The sequence below is a fragment of the Leucoraja erinacea genome, chromosome 2 (assembly GCF_028641065.1).
Source record: "Leucoraja erinacea ecotype New England chromosome 2, Leri_hhj_1, whole genome shotgun sequence".
In the NCBI taxonomy this organism is placed as follows: Eukaryota; Metazoa; Chordata; class Chondrichthyes; order Rajiformes; family Rajidae; genus Leucoraja; species Leucoraja erinaceus.
Genome location: NC_073378.1, coordinates 41,084,860 through 41,109,429, shown reverse-complemented (window position 1 = coordinate 41,109,429; position 24,570 = coordinate 41,084,860). Strand labels below are relative to the sequence as shown.

At 42.4% G+C, this 24,570-nt stretch overlaps 1 protein-coding gene across 6 annotated transcripts in view; it reads left to right on the top strand.

The window, feature by feature from the left end:
* Positions 1 to 1,995: 1,995 nt before the first annotated feature.
* Positions 1,996 to 24,570, top strand: part of rundc3b (RUN domain containing 3b) — a 103,117-nt gene continuing 80,542 nt past the window's right edge. For 2 of the 6 annotated variants that reach the window (XM_055655554.1, XM_055655547.1), the window contains exon 1: positions 1,998 to 2,686. In XM_055655554.1, the coding sequence (XP_055511529.1) occupies positions 2,637 to 2,686 (50 nt within the window). In that variant the 5' untranslated portion in view covers positions 1,998 to 2,636. Of the gene's footprint in view, positions 2,687 to 24,570 lie in introns of all 6 variants that reach the window. The other 4 variants (XM_055655533.1, XM_055655523.1, XM_055655563.1 and 1 more) reach the window with 3 other exon arrangements.

Genomic DNA, 24,570 nt, shown 5'->3' with positions numbered 1-24,570 from the left:
TGTGCAACAAAAGAGTGTTGTAAATTGTAAAGTCGGTTCAAATAGGAAACAAATAATGAGATGTGGTGTTAATGTGTAATGTGAAGCCAGGCGATCATTTAACACCAGGAGTTGTCAACACTACACCCTCCGCCCCTTCCCCTTCCCCTTCCCCTCCCCCCCCCCTTAACAGAGCGATTTATAAAGATAAAATGCTGCACTCAGAGTCGCTGCTTCGCTCACAGAACACTTGCGGCATTTTCTCATTTAACATAGAAACTAGGTGCAGGAGGAGACCATTCGGCCCTTTGAGCCAGCACCGCCATTCTTGTGATCATGGCTGATCATCCCCTATCAATAACCCGTGCCTGCCTTCTCCCCATATCCCTTGACTCCACCAGCCCCTAGAGCTCTAGCTAACTCGTTCTTAAATCCATCCAGTGACTTGGCCTCCACTGCCCTCTGTGGCAGAGAATTCCATAAATTCACAACTCTCTGGGGTGAAAACATTTTTTCTCACCTCAGTCTTAAATGACCTCCCCTTTATTCTAAGACTGTGGCCCCTGGTTCTGGACTCGCCCAACATTGGGCACATTTTTCCTGCATCTAGCTTGTCCAGTCCTTTTATAATTTTATATGTTTCTATAAGATCCCCCCTCATCCCAGGGATCAATCCTGTGAACCTACGCTGCACTGCTTCAATCACAAGGATGTCCTTCCTCAAATTAGGAGACCAAAACTGTACACAATACTCCAGATGTGGTCTCAACAGAGCCCTATACAACTGCAGAAGAACCTCTTTACTCCTATACTGAAATCCTCTTGTTATGAAGGCCAACAGAGCTTTCTTCACTGCCTGCTGTACCTGTAAGCCAACTTTCAGTGACCGGTGTACAAGGACGCCCAGGTCTCGCTGCACCTCCCCCTTACCTAACCTAACCCCATTGAGATAATAATCTGCCCCCTTGTTTTTGCCGCCAAAGTGGATAACCTCACATTTATCTATATTATACTGCATCTGCCACGCATCTGCCCACTCACTCAACCTGTCCAGGTCACCCTGAAACCTCCTAACATGTTCTTCACAGCTCACACTGCCACCCAGTTTTGTGTCATCTGCAAACTTGCTAGTGTTGCTCCTAATTCCCTCTTCCAAATCATTAATATATATGGTAAACAGTTGCGGACCCAACACCGAGCCTTGCGGCCAACCACTTGCCACGGCCTGCCATTCTGAAAAGGACCCGTTCACTCCTACTCTTTGCTCTGCCAACCAATTTTCTATCCATGTCAACACCCTACCCCCAATACCATGTGCTCTAATTTTAGTCACCAGTCTCCCGTGCGGGACCTTATCAAAGGCTTTCCAAAAGTCTAGATACACTACATCCACTGACACCCCTTCATCCATCTTACTTGTCACATCCTCAAAAATTTCGAGAAGATTAGTCAAGCATGATTTCCCTTTTATAAATCCATGTTGACTTGGACTAATCCTTTTACTGCTATCCAAATGCCCCCTTATTACCTATTTAATAATTGACTCCAGCATCTTTCCCACCACCAAAATCAGACTAACTGGTCTGTAATTCCCCATTTTCTCTCTCGCTCCTTTCTTGAAAAGTGGAATAACATTAGCTATCCCAATCCACAGGAACTGAACCTGAATCTATTGAACATTGAAAAAAGATCACCAATGCGTCCACTATTTCTAGAGCCACCTCCCTGAGGACACTGGGATGCAGCCCATCAGGTCCAGGGGATTTATCATCCTTCAGTCCCAGCATCCGCAGCATTTGATTTTGACATCCACTGACATGAAGCCAATTGTGCGTTTCAGAGCGGATTCATTGCCAATGCCTCCGCTGCCCCCGGCTTTCGATTGGGGTTTCCAATTTGCTGAGCTGCAGAAAGTCGGCAGATGGAGGGTGTACGTGCGTGTGTGAACCCGCAGTTCTCCAAGAATGAGGTCATGCTGGCGGGGTCCCTTTAAAGGGAATACAAGCCATAAGCTTCCGGTCCCGTGGTGTGACAGAAGGGAACTGGATGAAGCGGAGCCCGTGACTGTGTTGTTAGCTAGATGTATATGTGCGAGCTGAGTCTTACACGGACCGAGCCGGCTTCACCTCCACTGCAATTCACGTCTGCAAGACCACTACGGAATTAGGAATAAAACTTGTCTTTTACAACAACAAAAAAAGGAGGAAATGCAGCAGTTAGCTCCCTCTACATAGATCGCTACAGTATACAACACTGACAGCTACAGATCTGGTGGAAATACGAGCCGACACTAGGACCCGAAAGCACAAGTGCATCTCATCTGGCGACTTCGTTGTCAAGCTCAATTATTGCCCGTCGCTGCTGGTGCTGCTGCATGATGTGTGTGCCCGTGTTCGCGTGTGTTTGCAAAACGCCGGTGCTGTTTGTTTCTCGGGAATCCCAGCTGGCAGCGGCTGCTCCCGGCCCACAGCTACACTGATGAGCCGCCAGCGGGGTCCCACAGCCGAGATATCCAACACCTTCATACAAACGCCCAGCGTCCCTCCCCACACGCTTCCTCTCCCCGAGCACCTCACCCTGCACGATATTCCGGTTTAAACACACGGACATGGCTTCTCTGAGCCTGTGACTTATTTTTTTTCCCCCGCAAGAAGACCATGGCGAGGAACGCTGCGGTGGAGCGGAAAAACCTCATCACCGTCTGCAGGTAATTGTTGTCGGACCCAGGAGACGGGGAACTGCTGCTCTTTGTGTGGCGTCACTTGCTGTCCTTTGATTCCCCGGCACTTTAAGGAGAGAATGTGCCTTGTAATCGTCCTCCTTCGCCAATAGTTGTGGCTGTGTAACCGGAAATAGCATTTTAAAATATATGTGTTATCGGTCAAAGGCAGAACATGCGTGTTTTTTTAAGAGGGAGTTAGATTTAGCTCTAAGGGTTAAAAGAATCAAGGGATATGGGGGGAAAGCCGGAACGGGGTACTGATTTTGGATGATCTGCCATAATCATATTGAATGGCGGCGCTGGTTGGAAGGGCCGAATGGCCTACTGCACCTATTTTCTATGTTTCTATGACTGAGCTGCATGCATTTCTTTTTCGCAGTTTGTTTATTGTTGCAACCTGGTCTTTATTGTCGGGTGCCCGTTGGAGGGGACCGGGAATTGTCCCAGTTGTGCTTGTGTCGTGTGCACTCTGTCCAGTGTACCGTTGTCTCGTCTCTTTGTTGTATTTTTGCGATGGGACGCAAGCTTCATCGCTTGTCTCTCTTCCCACTCTCTGATTAAGGTCACCGGGAATGGGGTGGTGGGAGTGGACCTACCAGTTTTCACAATTATCTGTAAATCCTCACCAATGTGTTCTACCAAAGAGACTGAATGACTGGCGATGCGGGGCATCAGAGCTTCAGTGGGACAATGGACCCTTCCCCCGGGATGGAACAGGGAGATGGGTACAAAATGTTGGAGTAACTCAGCGGGACAGGAAGCATCTCTGGATGGAGGGAGTAGGTTCAGACCATTCTTCTCGACCCGAGAAACACCACCCATTCCTTCCATCCAGAGATGTTGCCTGTATCTCTGAGTTACTCCAGCATCTGCAGTTCCTCCACACAGCGAACTGGGAGCATTGACTCCCCGGTTTAATCAAATCCAATCGCACTCAACGGCTGGAAGCGAATGTAGTCCAGTCTGCTCTACATTGGACTGATAATACAGACAGACATCAAAGGATGATATTCCCAGTTACACACAAGCGCACGCTGAGCGGTTGTCATAGACGAAGAGATAAATACCGTGTTTTATTTACCGGTAAATATTGCCCTTCTACTGCAAGTGAGATATGTATTATTTTGCGGTTGAGATTGAGTGCATGTTGCCAGGGCTGTACCGATGTAATTGTTGTAAAGTTGCTTATCGGGAGGTGTAGGGACGAAGCTTCCTGACACATTAAACCACAGCCGACCTCTGGACGCTGCCCGTCGCTGCGCTAGCGAACTACAACTGCCGCTCGATGCACTGCCACTGCTGCCGCGCATCCTTATTATGTATTATTATTATTATTATCTTTTTTTTGTGTGGTTAAAATCATCTGCCGCGGTTCTTTGAATATCAGACCGGTTTCGCACTAACCAAAACATGAAACGGTCTTCCTATTTGCACAATGCCTGAGGACCGATGATAGTGCTCTGCTGGATGAGAAGCGACTTCTGCGGCGGGGAACGATTGAAAAGCTGCTGTTTGCCTCCGTGTTTGAACCTCGCCGATCAGATGCCCATCCCGCTACGCACTAGAAAGGTCAAAAATAAATCTATTCCGAAATAAAACCGTAGGTGTTCTCGGAATTGTGCAAGATTCTCTCCAGACCATGCAGACCTTGTTAGGGAGGGAGGGTGAAATGGCCTTAAGTTCTATACCACCCATCCATAGGCGGAGATTTAACAAAGGCACTTTTAACCTTTGCTTTTAACTCGCCAAATTTGCTTCTGGGTGGCGAGTTAAAAGTACTTGCAATGTTGCTGTACAGTGGAACACGCAAGACTTTTGACCCATTCTATCCGTTCCGACCATCAAATGCTTATCTATATTAATCGCATTTGCCAGCAACTGTCCTGTGGTTTTCTATGCCTCAAGTGATATAGATACTTCCTAAAACAGACACAAAAAGCTAGAGTAATTCAGCGGGACAGGCAGTATCTCTGCAGAGAACGAATGGGTGACATTTCGGGTCGAGATCCTTCTTCAGTTTCTCTGTCCTTCTGAGTTACTCCAGTTTTTTGTGTCTATCTTCGGATTAAACCAGCATCTGCAGTTCCCTCCTGCACTTCCTAAATGTTTGACGAGCCTCTGCCTCCACCACCCAGGTTGCAGCCACCTTCTGGATGGGAAAATCCTACCTACCAATTCCTCTAAATCTTACCTATGCCCACAAGTTGTGCCCTTACCTATTAGATGCCTAATGGTCTACCGTTAGTGGCTTCTAGTTCCTTGTTCTACCAGAGATATTATCTATCAATACTACATCATATACCATTGTATGAAGATAACATCCAGCTCTTGGTCTCTGATAATTCTCTCAATGCCTTGAATTCTCTTTCTGCATATCTATGGTAGTTCTGGTTGAATTGCAGAATCCCTTTGGAAGATTTTGAAGTAATTGAATTTGACATGCACCTCCTTCCTGCCTCATCTCACAAACTCATTTTTCTCTTGAGTGATCTTGTTCCCTCCCTAACAAATGTTTTGGTCTCTTGGCAACCTCTGTGTCTCATTTGATTGAGTTGACCTTTTCATTGCCTTGGTCCTTTTATCACAATGACTATTTCTACCTCCCAAAGTTTCACTGCACTTGTCCTTTAAGGAAGTGTTATTAGGCCAAGGTTCTGTCACCGTTGGACTTGATAATGGGACTTGTGAAGCCAGAAAGGGACTCATAAATTTTGCCACATGTAGGACAGTAAGTGCTCAGTCTGGCAAGTAGGTGATTTGGGAGGTGCTGTACCTCCACCATCCACCCTGCCAATAAATGGTCATGGGATCCCAGTGTTATTCCAAATGCCTGTCTAAATGTCTGCTCTTACAAAATTGCTAACTCTTTTCTAATCCTAAAGTTTTGCTTGCAGTTACCTAGTTCATCTGAACCTCTGTTTTAAATGTCTGTTGAATTCAAATCTATCAACAGTCTTGTTTCCTTCTACTCCTCTCACTTCCACAGGCACTGGTGCGTTTGTCCAACGTTGGTCTCTTTATACATTCTTGGCATCCTTTCTGATCTGCATTGACATCATTATCTGCTTACAAGATATGGCATTCTTTCCTTAAATATATCCTCTTCTGATACCTTTTAAAGTCATTTCTAAAACCTGCCTTGAACTATGTTTGAATCACCCCATTAGATAATTCCAACCTTAGCACTGTCAGTTTATGCCTGATTACAGGTGTTATGACTGAACATGTTACTGCAATCAGGTGTAAATTGACACTGAAGCAAAGCTTAACAGAAGTGTCATCAAAGCAAATATAATGTTCATGGAGGTTTTTTCCGGTGTTTTAAAATTGTGAATTTAATACCCTCTAACATGTTCACAAAAATAAATTATTCTTTTTCACCTTTTACATTGTGGTCATCAATTTTATAACCAGCAGGAAAAGACAATTCTAAAGTTGTATCCAGACAGACTAAAAAGATCCAAGACCTGATCCTTCATCTCGCTGGATTAACAGATCCCACCTGAAATAGTGGCAGAAGGCTTCCCTCTACATCAAGTGCGGCATGTTTTCCATTTTGTTAATCATTATTCAGCGACAAACAGTTGGATCTGTCGAATGAGTTGGAGGTGGTGGGGTCAGAATTAATCTTGCATCTGAGGAGGACAGTGAGCCAGCGGTGCACAATACTTGTGTTTAGAGCAAATTGCTTTTTGGATGAGGAATGGATGATTGGCAGCAGCTGACAATGGGGCATAAATCATAGGAAAAGCAGCTGGCCACTTACCCCTTCATGCGTTTCAATGAGATCATTGTTGATCTGTGACTTAACTCTCTGTACCTTTTGCCTTTATTTCTTAGCTTTCAATTGCAAAAAAAAAAACAATAAGAGTTATGACGAGTAGCATCAATTCAGATTTCTAGAAGCAAGTTCAAACTTTCTATTATCCTTCCGTTATGAAAGGCTTTGCTCCACTGTAATATGTAATTATAACTCCTGGGGCCAGCACAAACGAACAGAATGCTGCTTTTTATGTTGATGTTTTTATGTTTTCTCCCATACTAAAAAAAATTACGTTGTTTCTTAAATGCCAAAATTCTAGTGAAGGCATACTTTGTTTCCGTAATTCTTGCGGGGACAGTGGACATCAAGAAAACAGTGTATTTCTATATACTCGGAGGCCCTATCGTTCATTATGTATATTAAAAAGAGAGACACAAAGTGCTGGAGTAAGTCAACGGGTCATGCAGCATCTCTGGAGAATATGTATAGGTGACGAATGGCCCTGGGATCTGCAAAAGATGCTGTCGGTCCACGCTCTTCAGAGATGCTGCCTGAAAGACACTGAGATACTCCGGCACTTTGTCTCATTTTGTAAAGCCAGCATCAGCAGCTCCTGGTGTCTACATTTGTTGCTCTTTCAGTTTGTGTGTGATTCTGGCAATGGAGGAGGCCAAGGAACAAAAGGACAGGCAACCAGGAGCTTCAGAGGGTCTTGGCAGACAGAGGCGCAAGTGTTTGGCAAAATGATTGCCTAGTTTATACTTACATTTACTAATGTAACAGAGGCCACATTGGAGGCACCGCACTTCATCTTACTGATATAAAGAATTCCAGATTGGGAGCACCAAATGGAATATAATGTCCCCTCTATTTCAATCTGGATGAAGGGTCTTGATCCAAAACCTTGACTATCCTAGACAATTTGAGTTTATTGGCATATACACAAATACGATGAAGTACAGGTGCACTGAAAATCTTTCTTCCTGCAGCCTCTCAGACGCAGTCAGGCGACAGGCAAAACATGTTATGTATAAATTATACATATTACACATGAATTCTGAAAAACAGTAAAAGAAAAAACAAAGACAGACATTATCACGAATCACAATTAGGAACAAAAAAATTCCATTGCAGTGCAAGAGGTAGTCCATAGTGTTCCATTGTCAAGGTAGGATGAGGGTTGTGTGGGTTTGTTCAAGAATCTGATAGCTGATAGAAAAATAGATGTTCCTGAGTATGGTGGTGTTGGTCTTCAGCACCTCCTGCATGATGGAAGCAGCGAGAATAGGACATGGCCCAGATGGTGGGGATTCTTGATGATCGATTTCCCCTTCATAGCACTGGAGTGGTTCAGGTCGTACCTGGCTGATCGAACTTTCTGTGTCAGCCTTGGGGACTCTGTATCCTCCTCTGCTCCTCTCTCGTGTGGGGTCCCACAGGGCTCAGTTCTTGGCTCTCTCCTCTTTTCTCTCTATTTGCTCCCACTTGGTTCCATACTTAGGAAACATGGAATTTCATTCCACTTTTATGCAGACGACTGTCAGATTTATGTGCCTCTTAAAAAGAAGGATGAACACTCTGTCGGACTATATTTAAGAGGGAGTTAGATGTGGCCCTTGTGGCCAAGGGGATCAGAGGGTATGGAGAGAAGGCAGGTACGGGATACTGAGTTGGATGATCAGCCATGATCATATTAAATGGTGGTGCAGGCTCGAAGGGCCGAATGGCCTACTCCTGCACCTAATTTCTATGTTTCTATGTTTCTATGTTACTTGAGTGTCTCAACGACATAAAGGCCTGGATGGCTCTGAACTTTTTAAAATTTAATGATAAAAAGACAGAAGTAATGGTTTTTGGTGGCATCACTGGGCCCCCCCCCCCCCTGTAGATCTGGGCTCCCTGGCCCAATATATTAAACCAAGCATCACAAACCTAGGGGTTAAAGTGGACCCTGAGCTAAAATTTGACAGTCAGATCAAGGCTGTTGTTAAATCAAGTTTTTTCCATTTGAGGCAGCTGGCCAAAATAAAGCCAATTCTGTCAAGGCAGCGCTTTGAGACGGTAATCCACGCCTTTGTTACCACTCAGCTGGATTACTGCAATGCACCGTATGTGGGGGTTAGTGGGTCCTCCATCGCCCGTCTCCAGATGGTACAGAATGCAGCTGTACGTCTTTTAACTGGCACATGTAAAAATGAGCCCATTTCGCACATTTTAGCCTCACTTCACTGGTTGCCTATTCAGTTTAGGATCCATTTTAAAATTCTTTTATTTGCTTTTAAATCCCTAAATGGTCTTGCCCCGCCCTACCTATCTGAGCTTCTACATCCTTATACACCCGCCCGCTCTCTCAGGTCAGATAATCAGCTGCTCCTGAGTGGGCCTAAATCTAAGCGGAAGCTCAGAGGGGACCGTGCCTTTGCTGTGTCGGCACCTAAATTATGGAACGATCTGCCTCTCCACATTAAACAGGCCTCTTCTCTGTCTGTTTTTAAATCACTTCTTTAAACCCATCTCTTCTCCGTGGCCTTTGATACCCAGTAAGATGTCGACTTTATTTACTTGATTTAATTTCTTTTTTGATTGCTTTATTGCGTGGTTATTATTTTTACTCATGTTTTATGTCTTTTAATTTATTGTTGTATTTCATATGTAATTTTTGCGCTTTATGTGAGCTGTTATGTTATGTTCCGTTATGTTGTCTGTTTATGATGTCTTGTTTATTCTTCTGTACAGCACTTTGGTCAACATTGGTCGTCTTAAAGTGCTTAACAAATAAAGTTGGATTGGATTGGATTCTTGAGGCAGTGCCTCTTTGGTGGGGAGGGTTGTGCCTGTGGTTGTGTTATCTCCAAGTTTGCGGATGACACGAAGATGGGGGGCAGTGTTAGCTGTGTGAGGAGGATGCTAGGAGGCTGCAAGGTGACTTGGATAGGCTGGGTGAGTGGGCAAATGCATGGCAGATGCAGTATAATGTGGATAAATGTGAGGTTATCCACTTTGGTGGCAAAAACAGGAAAGTAGACTATTATCTGAATGGTTGCCGATTAGGAAAGGGGGAGATGCAACGAGACCTGGGTGTCATGGTACACCAGTCATTAAAAGTAGGCATGCAGGTGCAGCAGGCAGTGAAGAAGGCGAATGGTACGTTAGCATTCATAGCAAAAGGATTTGAGTATAGGAGCAGGGAGGTTCTACTGCAGTTGTACAGGTTCTTGGTGAGACCACACCTGGAATATTGCGTACAGTATTATCTCCCAATCTGAGGAAAGACATTATTGCCATAGAGGGAGTGCAGAGACGGTTCACCAGACTGATTCCTGGGATGTCAGGACTGTCTTATGAAGAAAGACTGGATAGACTTGGTTTGTACTCGCTAGAATTTAGAAGATTGAGGGGAGATCTTATAGAAAATTACAAAATTCTTAAGGGGTTGGACAGGCTAGATACAGGAAGATTGTTTTCGATGTTGGGGAAGTCCAGAACAAGGGGTCACAGTTTAAGGATAAGGGGAAAATCTTTTAGGACCGAGATGAGGAAAATATTTTCCACACAGAGAGTGGTGAATCTCTGGAATTCTCTGCCACAGAAGGTAGTTGAGGCCAGTTCATTGGCTATATTTAAGAGGGAGTTAGATGTGGCCCTTGTGGCTAAAGGGATCAGGGGGTATGGAGAGAAGGCAGGTACAGGATACTGAGTTGGATGATCAGCCATGATCATATTGAATGGCGGTGCAGGCTCGAAGGGCCGAATGGCCTATTTCTGCACCTATTTTCTATGTTGAGGTCACCACTCTCAGCAGCCTCTTGTGTTTGACTTACTGTACCAATTCATGATGCAACCAGTCGGAATACTGTCAACTATACATCTGTAGAAGTTTGTCAGAGTATTTGGTAACATGCTGAATATATTTAAACTTATAAGTAGAGGTGCTTTGTATTTGCATCTATGTTCCTAGCCCAGGTCAGGGCATACAAGATATTAATGGCCAGGAATTTGAAGCTGCTAACTGTCTCCATCTTTAACCAACTAATGAAAAATTGGCAGAAAACAAGCTGCTGAAGTAACTCAATGGGTCAGGCAGCATCTCTGGAGGATAGGGATAGGCAATGTTTTGGGTCGGGAACATTCTTCAGTCTGAAGAAGGATCCTGACCCGAAGGGATTAAGTGATATTTAACTAACTTGTCATTCCTAATGCTTTCAATGAAGCTCGGTTAAACTCGTCCTTTGTTACCCAGAGTTGCCAAGGTTCTCATTCTCCAGCAAGATTTTACCAGCTTTTTGCTCTTGTTACAAGGTCACTTGCTCCCATTCCAACTTATTTCATACATCCATGTGATGTCAATTGTCATCTTTTAGGTAATTGAAACTGTTAGTCTCATCTGCCTGAGGAAATGCAATGAATTGTAGAACTTGCTCCTTGCAGGATCACTGCTAAATGCGTAAAACCCTTGTACTTGTCTCCCAAGGATCTCCATAGAGAGACTTTTGTCTGGGCATTAATTTGCTACATTCTACTTTGTAACATAATCCTGAAATATACAGGGGTGGCAGTAGAGTTGCTGCCTTGCAGTGGCAGAGAACCATGTCTAATCCAGACTACGATGGCTGTCTGTATGGAGTTTGTACATTCTTGTTGTGACCGCATGGGTTTTCACCGGGTGGTCTGTTTTCCTCCCACATTCCAAAGACGTGCAGGCTTGTAGGTTCATTGGCTTCTGTAAATTGTCCCTTATGTGTTCAGTCATCCCTGTTACATAGGATAGGGTGGCACTGTGGCGAAGCAGTAGTGTTGCTGCCTTACAGTGTCAGAGACCGGGTTCAAATCTGACTATGGGTGCTTGTCTGTATGGAGTTTGTGTGTTCTCCCCCTGACCTGCGTGGATTTTCTCTGGGATCTCTGGTTTCCTTCCCCACTCCAAAGATGTACAGGTTTGTGGGCTAATTGGCTTGGTATAATTGTAAATTGTCCTTAATGTGTAGGATAGTGTTGGTGTAATGGGCTTGGAACTGGGCTTGGTAGGCTGATGGGCCTGTTTCTGAGCTGTATCTCTAAACTAAACTAGTGTACAGGTGATCGTGGTTGGTGTGAACTCGATGGGCTAAAGGGCTTTTTTCCGCACTGTATCTCTTAAAAACAAAAAAAACCATCTCACACAGACAGTTATTCAACCACGACAGTAAATAATGATGAAGATTAATCATTAAGATTAATAATCAATTGGTAAATTTATGCAGCACACCTATTGAGGCACAAATATACATTCCATCCAAAATTGTTTGCATTACCACGGCATGCATCCACATTTTTAAAAAAATGAGCGAAAAAATGTGTTTTGATTTTATCCATAAAAATATGGATTTGGAAGGGAATCCTTAATTTAGTTTGAAATGTTGTTTGTAACTATTATAACCATATAACCATATAACAATTACAGTACGGAAACAGGCCATCTCGACCCTTCTAGTCCGTGCCGAACACATATTCTCCCCTAGTCCCATATACCTGCGCTCAGACCATAACCCTCCAATTGATCAATTAAATAAGCTATCAGGTTGCCCAAAACAATCTCACTTCTCCAAAACCTGTTCTTGTTTGCATCGCGGCAATTAAAGCAAACGGAAAAAGGAAGTAAGAAAAAGTAATATGCCCAAGTGTAATCATGTGATGGTGGTAAATGTTGCCCAATCTTTTCGATGTGACATATTTGACCATGATGTAAAAAATATGCAATACAACTCCCTTAAATAGTTTTGCAATAGCTTTAACTGCTCCTTTAATGTCGTGCAATGCGATATCGAGAACACTATGAATGGATCCATATCATCTTCCAAAAATTAATTAAAATGATTGCAGTGTCAAAAGTCAGTTTCAAAAATTGATTGCATCTTGTGTTGACATTGTCCCAGTTGGGTAGGTATAGTCAGATTTCTTTCTGGAATTTATCCAAACTGAGGACTGGTTCTGGGTCCCAATATTTATGCTATCCAAACTTTATTGGAATTTACTGAGGTCAAATTACCTAGTTTGGAGGTAGACACAAATGCTGGAATAACTCAGCGGGACAGGTAGCATCTCTGGAGAGAAGAGATGGGTGACATTTCGGGTCGAGACTCTTCTTCTAGTTTGAAAATGTTTGTGGGAGTTCATAAGTTCCGGCAGCAGAAATAAGCTGATCGGCCCATCAAGTCTACTCTGCCATACAATCACGGCTCTTTCCCTCTCAACCCTATTCTCCTGCCTTCTCCCGATAACCCCCGACACCCTTACTAATCAATAGAGCCAATAAAATCATGGGAGACCCCTTCCACCCCTGAAACGGACTGTTCCAGCTGCTACGGTCAGGCAAACACCTCCGTTTCCATGCTGTGAGAACGGAGAGGTTGAGAAGGAGTTTCTTCCCAGAGGCCATTCGGACTGTAAACTCCTATCTCACCAGGGACTAACTTTACTGAACATTTTTCCTTCCAATATGTAATATGTAAAAGAATATGTGTGTGTTTATGATTGTGTTTATAGTTTGTTTGGTTGTTTGTTTGTCTTTTTGCGCAAAGTCCGCGAGCAATGCCACTTTTCATTTCACTGCACATGTCGTATGTGTATGTGACGAATAAACTTGACTTGACTTGACTAATCAAGTATCTGTCAACATGCACTTTAAAAATACCAATGACTTGGCCTCCAGCCATCTGTGGCAATGGATTCCACAGATTCACTACCCTTTGACAAAATAAATTCTTCCTCGCATCCTTTCTAAAGGTGTGTCCTTTTATTTTGAGGCTATGTCCTGTGGTCCTAGACTCCCCCACTGGTGGAAACAGCCTATCCACATCCACTCTATGCAGGCCTTTGACTATTCAGTAAATTTCATTGAGGTCTCCTCTCAAGAGTCAAGAGTGTTTTATTGTCATATGTCCCAGATAGAACAATGAAATTCTTACTTGCTGCAACACAACAGAATATGTTAACATAGTACACTGTAAACAATATGATAAACGAGAGAGAAAACAAATCCAGTGTGTACACACACACACACATATACCCACACACACACACACACACACACACACACACACACACACACACACACACACACGTGTGTGTGTGTATGTATATAACAGGGGCATTCAATGGGTACAGGCATTCAATTTGCTCACTTGTTGACTGAAATTGCAGATGCCTGTTCATGATTACTTGGCCTTCTGAGCTGCAGCTATTTGCATTTATGTATTGATATTTAATTAAATAAAAAGGACCCATAGTTTTCATCTGGATCTAATATGACAAAATTAACATCAAACTGCATAAGAACAATTGTCAACGAGATAGATTTTGAGAAAGAGAGAAAGGTGAAGAGTTGTTCAGATTTAATGAGGAGATTCTTGAGCTAGTGGTCTAGCCATTAAAGGCAATGTGAAGGAAGAAATCTTGCATAAAATGTCAGGCATGAAAAATGAAGAGTTGCCGGATGTTGTAAGCTTGGTTGAACATAGAACGATACTGACAAGCAAGGTCATGAAATTATTTCCTTGTAAGCATTCGACATTCCGAAAAAATTCAGTCGAGTCTGTAAGACGATCCCTCTTGATAAATTATGGTTGTAATTTAAACTTGGCAAGCTGTGTTCATCATACAGGCTTTAACTCATCTGCGGTTGATTGAGTCTACTGTCCTATTAGCTGATAAACCCTCCATTAGTCATTACGTTCAGTTATAATTAAATGGCTTAACTGTGCATCTTGGTGACTACAGGAAAATTGCTTTGTGCATTCGTTTTTATTTTAAGTCAATCAATTTTGTAACTAGTGTGGGAAAAATGTTGAATTTATAATGCAAAACATAATGGTGCTGGAAGAAATCAACAGGTCAGGCAACATCCAGATAGGGATTGGACAGGCAACATTTTGAGTCAGGACCCTTCTTCAGACTGAAGAAGGGTTTCGACCCGAAACGTTGCCTATTTCCTTCGCTCCATAGATGCTGCCTCACCCGCTGAGTTTCTCCAGCATTTTTGTCTCCCTTCTTCAGACTGTCTTTTTTGTACGGTTTTCCCACAAGATCACTCAAGGAAACACGTTAACACAGATAGATAGATTCTTGATTAGTAAGGGTGTCAGGGGTCATGGGGAGAAGACAGGAGAATGGGGATATGAGAAAGAGATAGATCGGCCTTGATTGAATGGCAGTGGACTTGATGGGCCAAATGGCCTAATTCTGCTTCTATCACAAGAACACATATCGCAAGCACAGGAGACCATTCATTCCGTTGAACTATTCTGCCACATCGTAGCTCATCTGCTAACTCCTTCTGCTTCAGGCCTTTATGGTAGAGTGGCCAGGCAGAAGCCACTCCTCAGTAAATGGCACATGATAGCTTGCTTGGAGTTTGCCAAAAGGCATGAGAAACCAGATTCTCTGGTCTGATGAAACCAAGATTGAACTCTTTGGCCTGCATGCTAAGCATCACATCTGGAGGAAACCAGGCACTGCTCATCACCGGGCCAATACCATAACTACGGTGAAGAATGATGGTGGCAGCATCATGCCAAGGGGATGTTTTTCAACGGCAGGAACTGGGAGACTAATCAGGATCGAGGGAAAGATGAACGGACCAAAGTACAGAGACACCCTTGATGAAAACCTGCTCCAGAGCGTTCTGGACCTCAGACTTGGGCAGAGGTTCACCTTCCATCCGGACAATGACCCTAAGCACACAGCTAAGACAAGACAGGAGTGGCTTCGTGACAAGTCTGTGAAAATCCTTGAGTGGCCCAGCCAGAGGTCGGACTTGAACCTAATCGAACATCTCTGGAGGGACCTAAAAAGTGTGCATCGACGCTCCCCATCCAACCTGACAGAGCTCGAGAGAGAGAAATTACCCAAGTACAGGTGCGCCAAACTTGTAGCATCATACCCAAGAAGACTTGAGGCTATAATTGCTGCCAAAGTACTGAATAAAGGGTCTGAAGACTTATGTAAATGTGATATTTAAGTTATTTCTTTTTAATTACTTTTCAAAAATTACTAAACACTTGTTTTCACTTTTATTATGGGGTATTGTGTGTAGATTGATGATAAAAAAATTAGTTTAATCCATTTTAGAATAAGGCTGTAATGTAACAAAATGTGGGGAAAGTGAAGGTGTCTGAATACTTTCTGAATGCACTGTAGGTTCAGCCTGTCCTCATGTTAAACTGTTCAACCTAGGATTTACTCAATGCATTTCCTCTATAAGTATATCGCTCCTTAAATAAGAAAAAAACAAAACTGTGTGCAGTGCTCAAGGTATGTGCTTGTCAGTCCCCTATAATGTTGCATCAAAGTTTCCATACTTTTGTCCTTCATGCCTCTTTCCAGAAAGACCATTAGTCTTTCCATTAGTCTTACGAATTACTTACTATATCTGTAGGCCAGTTCCATTTATGTTCAATTCAATGGGATCCCCAGAATCTTTTTATTGCAATATTTTACCTTGCAATTTTCCTGCAATATATTCCATCTCTCATCTTGCAGCCCATTCACTTAGCCTGTATCTGTTCCTTTGTGTCTATCTCATAATTTGCAAAACTCTTAATTTTTTTTTTTTATAGCATCAGCAAACTTGGCTGCGATCAGTCTTTTCCACCAAGTCAGACTTGGGGATTATAAATAGTTGTGATCCCAACACTGTCCTTGTGGTGTCCAATAGTTACATTGTCAATCCAAAAATGACTCACTTATTTTGACTGTTAATGGATGCTTTCTGGAAACCCATGTACAATAATTTTCACATCACCCTTTATCCACCCATTTGTTACATCCTCCAGGAACACTGGCAAATTTGTCAGACATATTTTTCCCTTTCATAAAACTGTTTAGTTTATTATTGTCACATGTACCAAGTTACAGCGATAAGGTTTTGGTTATGTGCTATCCAGTCCAAGGAAATACTATACATGATTACAATCAAGCAGTTCACCGGGCACAGATAAAGGATAACGTGCACAATATTTAGTGCAAGTTAAAGTCTGATTAAAGGTTTCCCATGAGGTAGATGGGAGGTCAGGACAGCACTTTACTTGCTGAGAGGACCATTCTGTTGTCAAATAATGGCTGGGAAGAAACTGTCCCTGAAACTGTGTTAACTTTGCATGATTATTTCATAATTTTCCAAATGACCTATTATAACCTTTTTAATTTATTTATTATAATGGATTCTGTTATTCTTCAAATGGCAGATGTTTGGTCACCTGGCCTATAGTCTCTCATTGTTTTTTATTATTGTGATGTTACATTTGTGGTTTTCCATTCTCTGGGACCTTTACAAGATCCTCCACTAGCTCTGCAGCCACTTCCATCAACATCCGAAGATGCGGTCCACCATGCCCTGGAGATGTGTTTAAACTTTAGTCCTATTAATTCTCCGAGGGCTTTTCTCTTAGGGTAGAGACTTTTCAAGATTCCCCTACAGCACATTCATCTGTTTTTATTATTGGGAGATTCTTAGGTTCTTGTTACATGAAGATTGATCGGGCTGGATCCCTAATGTACTCTTGTAATTTTGTCCGGATTAAAGGAGGTGCCGGATCACCAGATGCTGGAAAATCAGTGGTGGATCTGTACCACACTTCTTTCCCCGTGCATTCCAGTATTCTGGTAATAGAATCCACCATAAATCTAATGGGCCAAATGGCCTTCTGTGCTTTAATAATTCGATGAGATAATCTCCAGGCTTAGATCATTAAATGATTTAATTTTGTGCCTGTACCAGCTTTTAATGATTTAAATTTAAATCACTAAAGGCTGGTAGGCAGGCAGAAAATTACATTTAATCACTTGAAATAAATCCCCGCTCTCCACAGCTCCCAGCATCCAATCTCTCATCAATTAAAATAATAATCACAATATATATTTCTCTGATTCAAATTAATTTACTTCACATTAATATCAGTCTGTCATTATTTTGTCAGCTATATAATTCCTTTGTAAATTTCACCTTTCATCAATGCAAAGTCTAGCGCATCAGAAAGATTTGTAGGTAGCCACAAAATGCTGGAGTAACTCAGCGGGTGAGGCAGCATGTCTGGAGAGAAGAAATGGGCAACACTTTGGGTCGAGACCCTTCTTCAGACATATTAGAACTGAAAGTATACTACAAATGCGTCAATGTGAGGTTTTCTTGATATATTTTCTGGATTTCACTTGTGTTGGGATGCAATAAATGCCATAGCATTTTATGTGTTGCAAAACAAAATTGGCAACCAGAAAAACATAACTAAAAAAATTGAGGGAGTTCTAACAAAGGGTCTTCAATTTGAAACATTAATTGGGTTTCTCTTCCCACATGCAGCCAGACCTGAGAATTTTTCGGGATTTTCTATATTTTATTTTAGATTTCCAACATCTGAAGTTCTTTTTGATTTTCATAATTGTTTTATATTAGATCATTGCAAATGGTTGTGCAGCACAGAAAGAGGCACATTGACCCACCACATCCATCAGGTACCTATCTCTATCGGTATTAATACTACTTACCTGCTCTTTATCCATAGCCTTCCTTTCCTTGTCAATGAAAGTGCTCGTCCAGATACTTTTCAAATGGTGTGAGAGTTTTTGCTTCCACCAGTCATCACTTACCCTTGCTCTAAATCCATCCTCTCTAGCTTTAGACAGCTCTGCTCTAGAAACATATAAACATGGGTGCAGGAGGAGGCCATTCAGCCCTTCGAGCCAGCACCACCATCCATTGTAATCATGGCTGATCATCCCCTATCAATAACCCGTGCCTGGCTTCTCCCCATATCCCTGCTCCACGGGATTCCTATGATCTATCTCATTTAAGCCCCACCTGATTTTGTATACTTGAGTCAAGAGTGTTTAATTTTCATATGCACTGGGACCGCAACAATTGCAGCTCCTTGCTCCCTGCAGCTTCACGGGCACATTAAATGCAACAATACAACAAATAAATATACAATAAACTATCAGTTATAGCACATAACCAGACAAAGTAGTGTACGCCGAAGTATGTAGTATCTATATTACTAAAAGTCTGATCTTCACCACTTCCTGTTGTTTTGTATATTGATTTTAGAAAAAACGCTGCCACTTCCGGCTGTGATTTTTGACCATCTTTGAGTCCCCGTCCGCTACAGAGGACAAGAGGATTTTTCCCATCGATTAAAAATAAAAGCGTTATTAGTGTTTAGGAAATGTTGAGATTCTCTCTCCTGAAGGCCACGCCCCTTCCAGAGGGACTATAAAACCCAAGAGTGTTGAGTGCCTCAGTCAGTCTCTGCAAGATGGGGAGCGAGAGGGTCACGTCTCTCAATCTGAGCTGTGAATACACTGAACACATGTCTTCTAAACTGTGAGTGGTTTTACTGACCTTTCAGTGCCCTTAATGTGGTTTGAAAATATAGTTTGGAAATGTTAAAGCTGTGTTGCCTTTGGTTTGGAAATGCTAAAGCTGTGTTGCCTAATTAAAGTTGCCGTGCCTAATTAAAGCCTTACCTAATTAAAGTTGCCGTGCCTAATTAAAGTTGCCGTGCCTAATTAAAGTTGCCGTGCCTAATTAAAGTTGCCGTGCCTAATTAAAGTTGCCTTGCCTACTATATAATTAAAAGTCTAATCTTGACCACTTCCTGTTTGTGCTTTATATTGATTTTAGAAAAAACGCTACCACGTATGGCTGTGATCTTTGGCCATCTTACTCAGTCCCCCTCCGCTCATCAGGCGCCGATGATATTTCCCATCGATGAGCAATAAAAGAGTTATTAGTGTTTAAAAAATGTTGAGATTCTCTCTCCTGTCAATCATGCCATGAAGGAGAGAGAATCTCAACATTTGGTGGTAGGGAGGAGGCACTATAAAACCCTCAACATTTGGTGGGCGTGGCTCAGTCTCTGCAAGATGGAGGAGGGAGAGGTCACTAATCGCATTCTTTAGTGGCCTTGCACCCTGCTTGAAATGGTCTGAAACTGCACTTGAATTTGGTGGCCTTGCACCCTGCTTGAAATGGAATTTCAAGGAATAGCTGTGAGTCAACTGCCAGCCTACTAGCCGTGAGTGAGTGAGCCGCCAGCCCAAGAATCCATTCGGCCCACAATGTCCATACTAGCCCTCTGGAAGACAGTCCCTTCAGCCCTCAACACCCATACTAGTGCTCCAGAAAGCACCCCCCACCCCCTCACTGGCCACCAATATTGGAATTGGTGGAGAGGTGGAATATTACGTTGGGGGACCAGCCCTCCCGTGTGATGCGGGGACCCAACGGGTCCCACTTCATCTAGTAACCTAATAAAAGTCTGATGAAGGAACTCAACCTGAAATATCACCTATCTGTTCTCCAGAGATACTGCCTGACCCGCTGAGTTACTCCTCTTGTGTCCTTTTGTATCAACCAGCATCTGCAGTTCCTTGTTTCTACATATTAAAAGTCCACAGTAATTTGGTGCTGAGATAGGGTTATGCTGGTTGGTTCTAGAGCCTGATGGTTGATGGGAAGAAGCTGTAACATACAGTAAGGATTCCGCTAAAATCATCTGGTGTACACCATGGATCACCGGCTTTCAGTCACCTTTCACTGTTTTCTTAAGTCCACTGAGGAAAATAGATAATTTTTGTTGTTTGCTCGTTCTGCATTGGGAGGAAGCCAAAGGGAACTATGAAAAGTAACAGGGCCAGCCTACTGGGAAAGCTGATCTCATGAATGAATATCCCACTAAACATGACACTCCATCTGAATTGAATATAGACACAAAAAGCTGAAGTAACTTAGCAACTCAGACAGCATCTCTGGAGAAAAGAAGCAGGCGACGTTTCGAATTGAGACCCTTCTTCAGACAGAGACAGGAGAAAGGGAACTTCTGAAGAAGGCTCTTGACCCAAAACATCACATATTTTACCTCTGATAAATATTTATTGTACTCTATCTATCCCACCCCATAATTTTATATACCTCAATCGTGTCCTTTCTTAGCACCCAGGGCTCCAGAGAGCTCCAGTCTCCTCTTGTAACTGCTCTATTCCAGGCAATAACTTGATGAATGTATCTTACCCAGCACCATCACATCCTTTTGTTTGTTGGCCACAAGTTCATACAGTACCTCTGCTGCGGTCTGACTGAGATTTTATGAAGTTGAAACATAACCTCCCCACTCCTGTACTCAGTGCCCCAACTAATGAAGGGACATTACCCTCCTGTGATGGACACTAGGGTGCTAATTGCCTCAGTGGCTTTTAACAATGAAATTTATTTTCACAATAATGGAATTGTGCTCTATTGGAATGAATAAACTCGTGATGCAGTGTCCACTGAGTAACAGCTGCCATTGTTTTGTTTGCTACTGCCTGATATTTTGCTGGCAGCTATTAGCTGTGTGGTAGGCACTCAGGCCATTGTGCTCAGAGTAATGGAATTCAATTTTTCGGATATTCACCAGGAGTCGATTAGAGTTGAACTCTATCCTCCTCCTCCCCCCCCTCTACCTCCGCCTTGCACGCTCTTATGAACGGTCAGTTGTACTATGGGTGCAGTTTATATGTAACATGAGTTTATTGAATATTCAGTAGTCCATCTGATTTACTGAATACTCTAAACTGAAGCTTTAGGTTTTGAGAACTCCAATCACATGCTCAACCCTATGCACATTATACAGATAACGTGCACTTACCAATTTATTTTACTCTTAATTTGAATTATTTATTTCTCCTGTGCCACTTTTGAAAACTCTATGCTTCATGTACCTGTGCCAAACAGTTTTTATTTTGGAGTGGCAGTGGGCAGATGCATGACAGATGCAGTTTAATGTGGATAAGTGTGAGGTTATCCACTTTGGTGCAAGTGAAACTTGCATTTTATCCACATAACGTGCAAGTGAAATGAATTTGCCAACAGCGGTACAATAAAAAAAACACACAAAAACACAATAAAAATGTAACGCAAACATCCACCACAGCATTCATCACTGTGGTGGAAGGCTTTATTATCTAAATGGAGTCAAGTTGGGAAAAGAGGAAGTACAACGGGATTTGTAGGTCTTTGTTCATCAGTAAATAAAAGTAAGCATGCAGGTACAGCAGGCAGTGAAGAAAGTGAATGGCATGTTGGCCTTCATAACAAGAGATGTTGAGCATAGGAGTAAAGAGCAGTTGTACAGGGCCCTAGTGAGACCACACCTGGAGTATTGTGTGTAGTTTTGTTCTCCCAATTTGAGGAAGGCCATTCTTGCTATTGAGGGAGTGCAGCGTAGGTTCACCAGGTTAATTCCCGGGATGGCGGGACTGTAATTTGTTGATAGAATAGTGCGGCTGGGCTTGTATACTCTGGAATTTATAAGGATGAGAGGGGATTTTATTGAAACATAAGATTATTAAAGGTTTGGACACGCTAGAGGCAGGAAACATGTTCCCGATGTTGGGGGTCCGGAACCAGGGGGCTGCAGTTTAAGAATAAGGGGTAAGCCATTTAGAATGGAGATGAGGAAAAACCTTTTCACACAGAGAGTTGTGAGTCTGGGGAATTCTCTGCCTCAGAGGGCAGTGGAGGCTGGTTCTATGAATGCTTTCAAGAGAGAGCTAGACAGAGCTCTTAAAGATAGTGGAATCAAGGGATATGGGGAGAAAGCAGGAACAGGGTACTGATTGTAGATGATCAGGCATGATGATCACATTGAATGGAGGTGCTGGCTCGAAGGGCCGAATGGCCTACTTCTGCACCTATAGTCTATTAAACACATTCTTTATGTGCCTCCGTTTCTTTCCAGAATATTAGAAGCTGTGAGCATTGTGAACTTTTTATCTGACTCCATCAGGTTTATAGAATGCAGAACAAAACAGCACAGGACAGGCCCTTTAGCCCGTGATGTCTGTGCCGAACATGATGCCAAATGAAACTCGTCCCATCTGCTTACATGTGAACTATATCCTTCCATTCCCTGCATGTTCATGTGCCTATCTGCAAGCCTCTTTATAAACTCCTACCATATCTGCTTTCACCACCTGCAAGTTCCAGCCAACTAACTCTCTATGTGTAATTCAAAAAGCTACCATGCCCTTCTCCTTTAATTGTTCCCCTCTGACCTTAAAACTATGCTCTCTAGTATTTGACATTTCCACACTGGGGGAAAAAGATTCTGACTGCCCATCAGTGCCTCTCAAAATTTTACAAACTTCTATCAGATCTCTGTTCAGCCTCTGGGGACTCCAGCACAAACAGTGTGTTGAATTCTCCTTATAGTTAAAGCCCTGTAATCCAGATAGTATACTTGAAAATTTAATGTGTACCATCTCTAAAGCTTCCACATCTTTCCTGTAATGGGGTGACCAGAACAATACACCATGCTCCAAATGCGGTCTAGCCAAATATGTATAAGGCTGCAATTTGACCTACTCGCTCTACTGCACAATACTCCAACCAATGAAGTGGTGTTTTGCACAAATTACGGATTGTCATTTTAGAAGTTGCTTTCAAAAGTTCTTATGGTTTCTAATATTACATTGGGAAGGTGCTTTGGACAGTGTTGGTCAATTAGATGCTACATGTCTGCATTCTTGAAGGTACCTGCTCACGTCCCAAAGCCATTTTGGACACTTCCTGGGCTTTATTTCTATTGAATAATGTGTGAATACAGATACTATGAAATATAAATTACCATGTTAATACTTTAAAACCTCAAATTTAAGTCCATAAAGTTATTATAATTGGACATTTGATGTGAAATTGATTATTTTTTGTAAATCCTATTGCTTTTCCCCTCCCCCCTTTTAAAAAAAATAATAATTTCCAAAGGTTGTGTGAAAGTGATCCATAGAGCTTGCTACATCGGTTCTTTGCCTGATATTCTTGTGGTTATATAGATCTGTCACACAGCTCTTTGATATATTAAGCAGCCAAGATTAATGAGGCAAAAATCTTTCTGCGTTGGAATTTGGTCCTGTCATCACTACAAGAAAAGATGTGTTTAAGAATTTCTAGTCAGCTATTTTATTTTGCCCAAATAGTTGTAATATTCTTTAACAGCCACTGTGTTTTAGTCTCTTATCTGTTTTAGAAGAGGTACACTTTTATTGCATCAGAAGTGAGATTCATTTGTTTAAAAAAAATTATTACATGTTAATGTTCATGTTAAAAGATTTATCCATTGGTTGTGATAATTGCTCGTTTCTAAGCTTCACCCCAATCTAGTTTCAGTAAATCAACTGAATCAAGCACTTGAAACAACAACATTTAACTTTACCAAAAGCGAGTTACAGATCAACTACTGTACCTATCCCACCGCGGATTTGATCCTCGTGTCTGCCTGTTCAAGCCCTCTAGGCCTAACTCAGACAGAGACACTCCAGAAGTTCACGCAGTCCCAAGCGTTCTCCCAGAAGATCGACGCTGAGTCTCATGATCGCGGACTTTTATATGTCCTGGGACCTCGAGGGGCCAAACCACACGGGGGTGGTCTCTTAATAACCCAATTACAGATATCGATTAACCCCATACATAACAGACATTTCCCTGACCCAATGATACAACTGTTCAATATGTTGTATTCAAAACGGACTTTGAGAAGAAGCCAACTTAGAAACATTTAGAAGATCGACGCTCAACACCTCATCCAATCTCATGAACTCTGCAACATTATTTATTTTACAATGTATGTCTGGTTTGCAGCCATCCAATCCATTCCTGCACCAAATTGACAGGGTTTCGATATTCCCATTCTTTGCTTGCAAAAACCACACTGGGGGTCACAGCTTGCCCCATCTCTGCAGAGAGCAATTCTTAATCTAACCCTGAAACTTTAATAAGACCTAGCAGATAGCCGATTAACATTCCCTTTTATCATAATGATAACCCATCATTACACCGAAACATAATCAGGTAACCTGACCCCATGATTTCCCATCTATCAGTTCAAGATGATGTATCAGAATGTTGTATTCAAAACGGACTTTGAGCGTCTTCACCTCCCGAACTTAGTATTCCATTTACCCTGATTTACAGAAAACCCTAGAAAATCCAAGGCTCAACGTTACCATCATGCACCTGCATTCCCCAATCTAACACTTGGCAAAGTCAAACTCTGCAACATTATTTACACCAATTATTTACAAGCCTTCTTGTCACACA